Source organism: Arachis ipaensis, chromosome B05, assembly GCF_000816755.2.
Source record: "Arachis ipaensis cultivar K30076 chromosome B05, Araip1.1, whole genome shotgun sequence".
In the NCBI taxonomy this organism is placed as follows: domain Eukaryota; kingdom Viridiplantae; phylum Streptophyta; class Magnoliopsida; order Fabales; family Fabaceae; genus Arachis; species Arachis ipaensis.
Window position 1 is genome coordinate 8,858,887 of NC_029789.2, and position 9,947 is coordinate 8,868,833.

General features: G+C 35.6%; 3 protein-coding genes and 1 non-coding gene across 4 annotated transcripts in view; 1 reads left to right on the plus strand and 3 right to left on the minus strand.

Moving 5' to 3' along the window:
- The window catches only part of LOC107642799 (serine/threonine-protein kinase SRK2I), a 4,643-nt gene extending 2,776 nt beyond the window's left edge, over positions 1-1,867 (plus strand). The window contains exons 6-9 of the mRNA XM_016346276.2: positions 136-228; positions 756-860; positions 950-1,048; positions 1,124-1,867. Coding sequence (XP_016201762.1) covers positions 136-228; positions 756-860; positions 950-1,048; positions 1,124-1,417 — 591 coding nt within the window. The 3' untranslated portion in view covers positions 1,418-1,867. The remainder of the gene's footprint in view (positions 1-135; positions 229-755; positions 861-949; positions 1,049-1,123) is intronic.
- LOC107642800 (probable disease resistance protein At5g66900) lies at positions 3,626-7,309 on the minus strand. The gene is made up of 5 exons (XM_016346277.2): positions 6,521-7,309; positions 5,666-6,069; positions 5,186-5,553; positions 4,795-5,072; positions 3,626-4,708 (listed from the first exon to the last, which is right to left on the minus strand). The coding sequence occupies exons 1-5, from the start codon at positions 7,149-7,151 to the stop codon at positions 3,873-3,875; spliced, it is 2,517 nt and encodes an 838-aa protein (XP_016201763.1). The 5' UTR covers positions 7,152-7,309; the 3' UTR covers positions 3,626-3,872.
- TRNAW-CCA lies at positions 7,904-7,975 on the minus strand. The gene has a single exon. It is a non-coding gene; the product is annotated as a tRNA-Trp (tRNA).
- LOC107642802 (reticulon-like protein B13) lies at positions 7,986-9,200 on the minus strand. The gene is made up of 4 exons (XM_016346279.2): positions 9,012-9,200; positions 8,746-8,950; positions 8,425-8,636; positions 7,986-8,304 (listed from the first exon to the last, which is right to left on the minus strand). Exons 1-4 carry the CDS (start codon positions 9,103-9,105, stop codon positions 8,120-8,122), a joined length of 696 nt encoding a protein of 231 aa, XP_016201765.1. The 5' UTR covers positions 9,106-9,200; the 3' UTR covers positions 7,986-8,119.

Below are 9,947 nucleotides of genomic sequence, written 5' to 3' on the forward strand. Positions count from 1 at the left end.
ATATGCATCATGACACCTTCCCGTTTTGTTCATTCATTTTTTTCCCTATCAGTCATAAATTATTCATATTTTTCAATCTACTTTGGGACTTATCAATTATAGATGTTCCCAATCTAATATATTTTTTCTTGGCAGTCTTCAGTGCTTCATTCACAACCAAAGTCAACAGTGGGGACTCCAGCATATATTGCTCCGGAAGTGTTGCTAAAGCAAGAGTATGATGGCAAGGTAGAGTACTTCTTAGTTTGGTAATGTCGCTCTTTATGTGTTGCAAACTTGCAATCACATTTGATTGAATGAAAGAATATTTGTTATAATTTGTGTGCTGGTGATTTTTATCTGGATCTGAACAAAAACTATTTTTCTTTTCTGGATTTCATCTTCACATAATTCATTTCTTCTTGGCACTACTTGAGCATCTTAACAGTATTTACATAAGTCTTAGTTATTATTTATTAAACGAGAACAGGAGGTAATTTTCTATCCTGAACCTTTCCTTCCATGATTTTTATGTTTCTAATCTGCATTGAGACTATTTTGGCATTTTCAAACTTCTACACCCATAATCATGTGTTTAGTAATTTTTGTTATAAGCTGTGAGCAATATCACTAAGCACTTATAGGCTAGTTTGTAATCTTGTTATCCAATCCCTTTTATTAGTGATATGGTGAATTGGATTGGTGTACTTTGATTAGACATTTGAACGTTTAACTTGGTATCTAATTGGTTTAGATTCTCATACATTTAATTTCAGGTCGCGGATGTTTGGTCATGTGGAGTAACCTTATATGTGATGCTAGTGGGATCATATCCTTTTGAAGATCCTAATGAACCTAAAGACTTCAGGAAGACAATTCAGGTTGATAAGATGTTAAGACATTTGCACATGTTCACAAGCCTTGCCTCTGATTGTATGACCTCAACTTGTTTCTGTTGGTTTCATTGCAGAGGGTCCTCAGCGTCCAGTACTCTATCCCAGACTTTGTTCAAGTATCTCCAGAGTGTCGCCACCTTATCTCAAGGATCTTTGTTTTTGACCCTGCTGAGGTAATTTCTAGTTTCTAAACTTGCTCGTTTATTCATTTATTTAAATCTAATGCAGTTGAAAAATTCATGTAACAGAGGATCACCATTCCTGAAATCTTGAAAAATGAATGGTTTCTGAAGAATCTTCCGGCAGAGTTGATTGATGAAAAAATTATGGGTAGCCAATTTGAAGAGCCAGATCAACCCATGCAGAGCATTGATGAGATCATGCAGATAATTTCAGAAGCTACAATACCACCGGTTGGGGCACATACGTTAGACCATTTTATGATGGATGATAACATCGATGTGGATGATGACATGGATGACTTGGACTCTGACTTTGAGCTTGATGTAGATAGCAGTGGGGAGATAGTATATGCTATATAACTTAAGAAGTCTTCATCTGCATTTGAAAGACGACATCATAATGAAAGGAAGTGAATTCATCATAGTGTTGTTGCACTTCATGGCCGCTTTCTCAGCATCAAGGAATGAGAAAATAGGTGAAGACCATAGTTTCTGTAGACTAGCATGGACAAACACCCAAGTTCATCATGTTAATTTATATTTGTGTGCTTCTAGGAACTGCCACGATCCACACCTTCACAATACCATTTTATTTACGGCAGAATCGTTGTTCTTAAAACCTAGAAAGAAAAGTGTGAAGACAGTGAAAAAAATGATTGGTTATCCTGTTGAATGCACTTGTTTTATTATGTATTAATATATATGTACATCAAACCTCTTCGGGTCTTTGCAAGCTAAATTGGTAGGAGACTTGTTTGTTGTATGTATACGCATATTGTTCGAGTAATATCCAACGGCTTTTTAGTTGGACATCTTGGTCTTTAATAAATTTTAATTATTAAATCAGTTTTTGATTTTTTTTTAAAGACAAATCAATGCACAAACAAATAATAAAAAATATAGAAAAATAATATTTATATACTTATATATAATTTTCGTTTCTGCTTCCTTTAACAACAAACCCAGAGCATGAATTACTCCACCAGACACGCATAATAACATCATCAACAACCTGAAACAGAAAAGGATAGAGGAAATCAGGTTACCAAGTTGAAAAAGCAAAAATTGACCATGAAACTTCTATTATTAAATATGTATAATATACAACCTCTTTGTCAAAGGCAACACTAAAAAAAAAAAAAAGGCAGCAAAATAAGCATTTATAACACCTAATCATCTATAAATTACATGTGATAAAGCTCTACATAGGGTATAATCATGTCTACAGTTAACGAAGACAAAAATGCAACCAAGACTCCGGGAGTATAAGCCAACTCAGAATCATCACATAAATGCTTGATTTAGGATAAAGTATTATTTTAACTTTAGATGAAGTTTTACTTTTGTCGTTAATGTTTGGACCGCCTAAATGCACAAATAAAAACTATGCAATGTAGTTATTGACTTATTGTTGCACATATATTCGGCCAAATAGGGTGATTATTGATTACGTAAATAATAAGAAAAAAAGAGTTACAATACTTACTATTTTGAATTCACTCTTAATTTACAGGTGGACTAGAAGTAGGGGTGGCAACACTACCCGAACCCGCGGGTACCCACCCCGCCCCTACCCGCTCGGNGGTCAAAGAATACAGTTTCATATTTTGACAAGGAGATAATACTCAATTTGGTCCGTGAACTTGTATGCAAGCCACAATTTAGTCCCTAAAATTTTAATTGCCTTTATTTAGTCCTCAAACTTTATAAACATAACTCATATTAGTCCTTGAAACAATTTTCAACGTACAAACATTAACGGAACACTGTTGTGAACAGCCGGATGCCACACTAAACCTTGTAAAATGATATCATTTTAGTTTTGGGATTCAAATAACCCAAAAACACCATTTACCCCAAAACAACATTGTAAATGGTGTTTATTAAAATTTTACCTAACAAAATAAGTGATATGATACCGTTTTTGAACTATTTAAATGCCAAAACCAAAACTACATCATTTTACAAGTTTTAATGTGACATCTGATAGTCTATAACAGCGCTCTATTAATGTTTTTATACTAAAAATCGTCTCAGGGACTAATATGAGGCACGTTAATAAACTTTGGGGACTAAATAGAGACAATTGAAACCTCAGGGACTAAATTGAGACTCGCGTGTAAGTTCAGGGATCAAATTGAATATTAACTCTTTGACATTCTTTAAGTTTGTTACTAATAAGATAATAAATAAATAATTCTACAGATAAAAAATATAAAATAGTTTATAATGGTACTCTTTGAATTTTTAATGACTTAAAATATTCAATAATTGAATCAGAACTAAACTTTTCAACAATTTCTTTCTCAATGTAAATAACCAAACTATCCGCAAGAAAGTCGTCCTCCATCTTGTTTCTTAACCTTGTCTTTATTATTTTCATTGCTGAAAATGATTGCTCTGTGGTAGCTGTAGAAACTGAAAGAGTTAATACAGACGAATCAATTTATCAATCAAGTAATACACTTTTGATTTTTTTGTTTCTGCTAAACATCTACACAGTTCATGAATAGTTGACAAATTCTTCATTTTTAGATGCTGACGAACATCAAGAATAAAATGCTGAAGTTGAAAAGGCAAATTAATCTTCTCTTATTCAATAAAGTTTTCGGGATAGTAGCTGTCAACAAGAATAGAAATCTTAGCAATGCCAAAATTTTTATAAGCATCCTTAGACATGAGAGTAGAGCTCAAACTTAATAGATCCATTGCTTGATTATTAAATTAAAGCATCTAAGCCAACTAAACTATTTTTTATTTTTTGAAAAACTACTACTAATTTTTTTATAAAAAATTTGGGGTAGCCATGCCACTGTCAGCAACGAACTCCATGAAGCCAATTTAAGCTGATGTCTACTTTAGCTGTCTCTATCTTCAAATTGGGAGTTGAGGGGACATTTTCCCATAATTGAGCCCTCTCCTCATCACATAACACAAATACTTGATGTTTTGCATTCTCAAAGTTCATGACTGAGTATGGCACCTCACTTAGCCCTGAACAACCCTTCATGTAGAGTTTCTCAAGATTCTGCAGATCTCCAATGTCCTCTGGCAATTTGGATAGACTTACACAGTCAGATATGTCGAGACAGCGCAGGTTACACAGTCGTCCAATCCCATCTGGCATCTCTTCCAAATCGGAGCATGAACTTAGCCTTAGCACTTCCAAATTCTTCAGATTTGCTGTGTCTTTAGGAAGTGCTGAAAGCTTGTGACAGTTGGTGATGCTAAGCTTCTTTAGTGGGGTAATGTTGCATACCCCCTCTGGCAATTTCTCCAGATCTTTGCAATAGTCAATGCTCAACTCCACTAGATTTGGCATGGATTCTGAGATTGGGATAGAACTGTTCCCAAAAGCCTGGCTTGTGTTGCACATATGAAGCGATAGTTTTTGCAGACTCTTCAGTATGCATAAAGAAGGAACTGAAACTTTCTCCAATCTGATTCTTCTCAAGTTAGACAAAGCACTCAGTATCTCAAAATCTTTTAGTCCAGAAAGATGGAAGCCGTAATTTGTGACTATTAGAACTTTAAGTTTGTTCATTTTCTCCATGAACTGTGGCAGGCTGTACTGGCTAGATCGAATGTTTAAGACTATAACCTCGGCTTCATCAGCTGTCATGTCGCACCAATCCGAAGCAAAATTCTCGTCTGCCCAAGCATCATATATGGCATCAAGAACACAAGATTATGCAAGATAAAGTAATTTAGATTTTAGAAGAGAGGAATTCACAAACCAGTTGATATAGACAATACTCTGGCAGCAACCTTTAGCTGCTTTTGTTCTATCAATCTTCCAGGTAAGAATGACAGTGACAAAAGGCGGCTGAATATTCCTTGCTGGTTTTGCCTTACCCACCATTCAGGATGATCATCTCCATTTAGCTCAATTATTAGTTTCTTTCTCTGTTCAATTTGTTCCTGCTCACTCTGATGGATTGCCAGCTTTCTGAGGAGATCATGTAGCAAGACAAAGTGGTTATTGTAGTACATGTCTGTGTCCTTTGCAATTTTCCTGATCAATTACCATAGTTTAGTCCAGCTATATTATGGAATCAATCTTTACTTGTCAATAAATCAAGCATTTTTAGATAACCAGCTACGAAAAGGATAAAGGATGATGTGTACTTTGTTACTATGAGCTTAATCAAGTTCCTGGTGGTTAAATCATGGATGATGGTCATTGCTTTCCTTCCATTGTCATCAAAGTTATACAGTTCTGCCCACATATCAATCAGGATTGCAACAGGGATCCTTTGGTCTTCAGGAAAAAGGCCTAGATCCATGAAGCACTCCTTCTCACTAACTGAGAACTTATCTTCCAACATATCTAAACTTTGTTGGAGCCGCGAAAGCAAATCTGTATTACCCGACTCCAAAATCGACTGCTTTTCTAACCATTCTTTCATATCTTGCCACACCTCAAAAGGCTGCTGACACAGTGATCCACCAATCACTTCAAGTGCCAATGGTGAACCCTTACAACCTTTCACTATCTGAATTTCAGTGCAACAAAGCAAAAAATCAGTGAACAAGATCAAACAAAGAGCTTGAAAGAGTTACATGGAATACAATACACACATTCAAAGTAGAAAGAAGATAAAGCACCTCATTGACAAGATTATCATCTGGCATGTAGGAGCATTTACTATTAAGTTGAGCCGAGTGACGGAAAAGGGACACTGCATCATCATGATCAAGGGGTTCCAACGGCCATGGGGTGCCAAATCTTTGAAAAGCAACCCTTGAAGTCACCAAAATCTTATAATCTGGTATCTGAAATCTGAACTTGTCAACAAGTGCCTCTGAGCTCTGCCAAACATCATCCAGGACTAATAGTATTGGGCTTCTCCCAACAAGCCTCAACAAAATTCCCAATTTGTTGATGGCGTCTTCATCACTCTGAAACTCGGGCACCTTACATCCGCAGTGCTCAAATAATGTCCTTACAATGTTCTTCAAGTTTGGTGTTTCTGAGAAGGTCACAAAGAAGATATTCCCCCCGAACTTGCCTAGCCAAACCAAGGTAAATTTCTATAATCAAGTAGTATCTAGAAGTATTCCAGAATGCATGATATGCATGACCATTTCACTAGACTAAGAAGAGTAACGGTATATAACTGAAAGCACCTACCTCAATTCTCAAGGCCACTGTAAACCTAATGTATCTGTTAATGCATATGCATAGATAATTATGGTAATATGAATAAAAAAGGAGAAAGGAATTCTTTTCATATTGAAAAACATCAAAATTTTTACGAGGCTTTCCCAATTGAGATACTGTAACTAACAAGAATGGACCACATTCCCGAAATAGCTCAAGTATTGAACTTGGTTTTGGTACGGTGACGGATACACATGACATTCTGGTATGCAAATAAATTGGTATGTGGTACTCGCAAATCCTTCATTCCATGTTTAAGCTCCTACTAGGTTTAACCAAAAGGAGAAATGGAAATCTACCTTTAACATGTGGGTCCCAGCAGAGCTTTTTAGCAAGAGTGCTCTTTCCAGAACCTCCCAGACCAGTCAAAACAAGAACACTGACATCATCCTTGAGAAGCTCAATCCTCAACCTGCTCAAATGCTCATCCATCCCCATACACTTGGGTTCTTCAGGAGCACCACTCAAACCCTGTATCTGGCTCCCACTGAACTTAGCAAAATCTTGTTTTCCAAGAATGTTCAAAATCTCCTCAACCTTCAAAAGAACCTCCATCAAGTTCCTCGCATTCTGAACCTGAACATCAAAGGACAAGTGCCTTTGAAGTGACTGGTCCTCGGACTTAAGCTTCCCCTGGTAGTAAGGGAATGAAAGAAACTTCCGGCGACTTAACTTTCTGGAGCACTTTCGTGCAAGTTCTTGTCCTTGACGTACGCGACTCTGAAGCCTCTGGATCTCTTGTCTTGGTCGATCTAACTTGTCGTTGTATTCCATCATCTGGTCAACCAGTGGTGCTATGTCGTTCAAGGTTTGTATGTTGGTTTCAAGTGTTGGCTTGAACTGTCGACCTTTGTTTATGGTTTCAATTACTGCTCGAAGAAGCTCTCCCATAACCGCTCCAACGGCACCTCCACTGAACAGATCTGCCATACTCTAGTGATCGGATTGTCAGGTCAACCAAGAGATTGATGGTGGTCAACGGCTTCACTACTAAAACAGAAGTTATTGTCTCAGCAAAACAAATGAAGTTGCCAATAGGATTATAGGAAGGATGGTAGCAACTAGCAATGTGTGTTACTTACAAGTTATCGTAAAATAAAATAATATTTTATCAACTACCAAAGTCTTGGTCATTCACTTATATATTTTTTTGAGAAATTCTTGACAATAAGTAATTTTTAGAAAATAATCAAAATATTAAAAATGTTCATGCGCTAATTTTTTTTTTTTAATAGAAGTTTATATATATAACGGAAACACCAATGGTGATAGAAATATAAACAATTCGCCCCAACATATTAATTTGTTCCTTTTGCCGAAAATTACAATTATATTTTTGAAGTTTTAACTACAAAATCTTATTATCAAGACATGAGAAATATACTTTAGACAGAAGAACATCAATTTAGAAATATCTATAAAAACATGTAATTTTTAAATACGTATTATTTTCTTTGAAAATAATAATTGTTACGACATTTATAGTTTATTTAAAATCATAAGAATCCACAAATAATTTCATACACCTAAATAAATAACAAATATATAAGAAAAGTTCATTCTTGTAATTAAGTTCATTCTCTATTATTGTTTCTTTCTTTTTTCACCGAATTAGTGTTTTTGTTTGTTTGGATTTGGAGTCATTCCGTTTGGGAATATGTTAAAAGGCAAAAAGCGGGTATTGAACCCGACGTGAATCGAACACGCAACCTTCTGATCTGGAGTCAGACGCGCTACCATTGCGCCACGGATCCACAGATGTTATCGAATTAAAGTGACATATATTTAGTTTATATTTATTACTAGAATTCGTTACATTTACCAAAATATTTAAGAAGTAATAATCTTATACATATCTCGAATCGTATTACATAACAGCGCATCTACTACAAGGGAAATTACTGTGTTTTCTTCTCCTTATTATCCTTGCCGTTCATTACTTTGGTTTTGATCTTCTGAATAGCCCTCTCATCGATAACTTGATAAGACTTGTTGCATCTCTCTCTCAACCAATTCACTAATCTCTGGACTTTATCCTCGTACTTCACGTATGCTACTGGAACTGTCATGCTCACTATTGTACCTACAAACCGAAAATACAAAATATTCAAGAACATAATTAACAGAGGGAATCTAAATATCCATACAGGAATATATAGCAGGTAAATTAAAACTAATAAGCAAATATGTATCATGTATGTACCTATATAAAGGAAAGTTAGGAGGTCCATGAAGGTTCCAACATAAGAGAGCAACAACAGTCCAACCTCGACTCCCACAAAGACATGCCACTCTTTCTCGGCCCCCACCCAGAACAACAACCTTATTGCTTCTTCAATCCAAACTCGAATAGTGTGGGCCATTCCCATAACCGTTTCTTCTGTCAGTTCAAATCTCGTCAAGCGCGGTGGTTCCCTGAATTCCACACAATAACTCCATTATAGCTTATTAATCTAATTAATCCTTAATAATATATATAAACATAAGAATAATAAATACAAGCAAGAACATATATATATCTTACTTGCCGAAAAGCTTAGTGAGATTGGCATAGAGGAATATGGAAGCAAGAAGGAATATGGCAAGCCACGATATGAGAGTGATGAATTTAAATTGATATAGTTGCATAGAGACCCATGTTGCGGTTGCCAATATGAGAAGGGTTGCATTCAGTTTCTTTCTTCTCCATAAGACCACGTCCTTCACAACGTTGTTGCCATTAACGTGGTCTGCAGTACAAGAAGTCAAGAACAAGATTGGTGCAGTACAATGAAATGAAATAATTATTACCTGGCGAGGAATGGGAGGGAGTTGTTGTCAAAACTTGAGATTCCGCTTCAGGTTCTGGTTCTGAAGGCATAACTGGTTCTGGTTGTGCAGACATGATGGAGAATGAAGGTGAGAGGTAGAGTAAATGTATGATATATGTATGGTTCCTGGTGCAGATTGAAGTGCAAAAGGGCGGTGTTGTGTTACATAGAATTGAAGGTGATATGTATCTTTATTAGTGTGAGAGCATACACGTGTAGCAGTGCATGGAAACGTGGAATCTTTGGAACCTTTTAGCACCGCATTGACTAGTCTAGTGTCATCTAATGTATTGACTTTGATTCTAGAAGGCGCTTCATATGGTAACACACACCTTGATTCGTCATTTAATCAACGAAATCAGTTAACATATTTTAATATGCATTTTATATAAATAGTGTGATTAATAACTAAGAATTTTTGCACATTGGAGGAGAGTCCCAAAACGAAATACTCTGTTCCAATGTGGCTCTGGTGATCTTCTTTTAATCATGAGTTTAATGTCCTTATTTCTGCTATACCAAAGTCTCCAGAAAGTGATTATGAATATTTCTTTCCAATCTATCATCTGAAGTGTGCTTGCATCCCAATCCATCATCTATTTCCTCTTGTTGAGGAGGTGGCATTGCTATTGTCTTTTCTCAAGTAAGGCCGAAAAGTGTTGCAGTCTTTGTAAAAGAGAAACTGATAAACCAAGACTATGTTTGTTTTGGGTTTTTAATTTTATTTGTTGTTTTTAAATTTTGTGATACATATTTTAAGCTCTTATTTTTTTCTTTTTGGAGATACATAAATTTTTACTCAAACTTTAATACTTATAAATTTCTAATTATTGAGAAAAGAGACACATAAGTCTTTTATTGACTAAAAGAAAAGTTTGTGTATCTCAGCACTTAATAGGTTGTATTTATTTTTTAC

What these genes read in the sequence shown, in the direction of transcription:
- LOC107642800 (XM_016346277.2), bottom strand. Translation starts at nt 7,151, where the DNA reads ATGGCAGATCTGTTCAGTGGAGGTGCCGTTGGAGCGGTTATGGGAGAG. An exon ending in ATGATAATCTTGTCAATGAG is followed by an intron (nt 5,554 to 5,665) that starts GTGCTTTATCTT and finishes ACTGAAATTCAG; the next exon opens with ATAGTGAAAGGTTGTAAGGG. An exon ending in ATTAAGCTCATAGTAACAAA is followed by an intron (nt 5,073 to 5,185) that starts GTACACATCATC and finishes GTAATTGATCAG; the next exon opens with GAAAATTGCAAAGGACACAG.
- LOC107642802 (XM_016346279.2), bottom strand. Translation starts at nt 9,105, where the DNA reads ATGTCTGCACAACCAGAACCAGTTATGCCTTCAGAACCAGAACCTGAA. An exon ending in CTCACTAAGCTTTTCGGCAA is followed by an intron (nt 8,637 to 8,745) that starts GTAAGATATATA and finishes TGTGGAATTCAG; the next exon opens with GGAACCACCGCGCTTGACGA. An exon ending in CCTAACTTTCCTTTATATAG is followed by an intron (nt 8,305 to 8,424) that starts GTACATACATGA and finishes TTCGGTTTGTAG; the next exon opens with GTACAATAGTGAGCATGACA.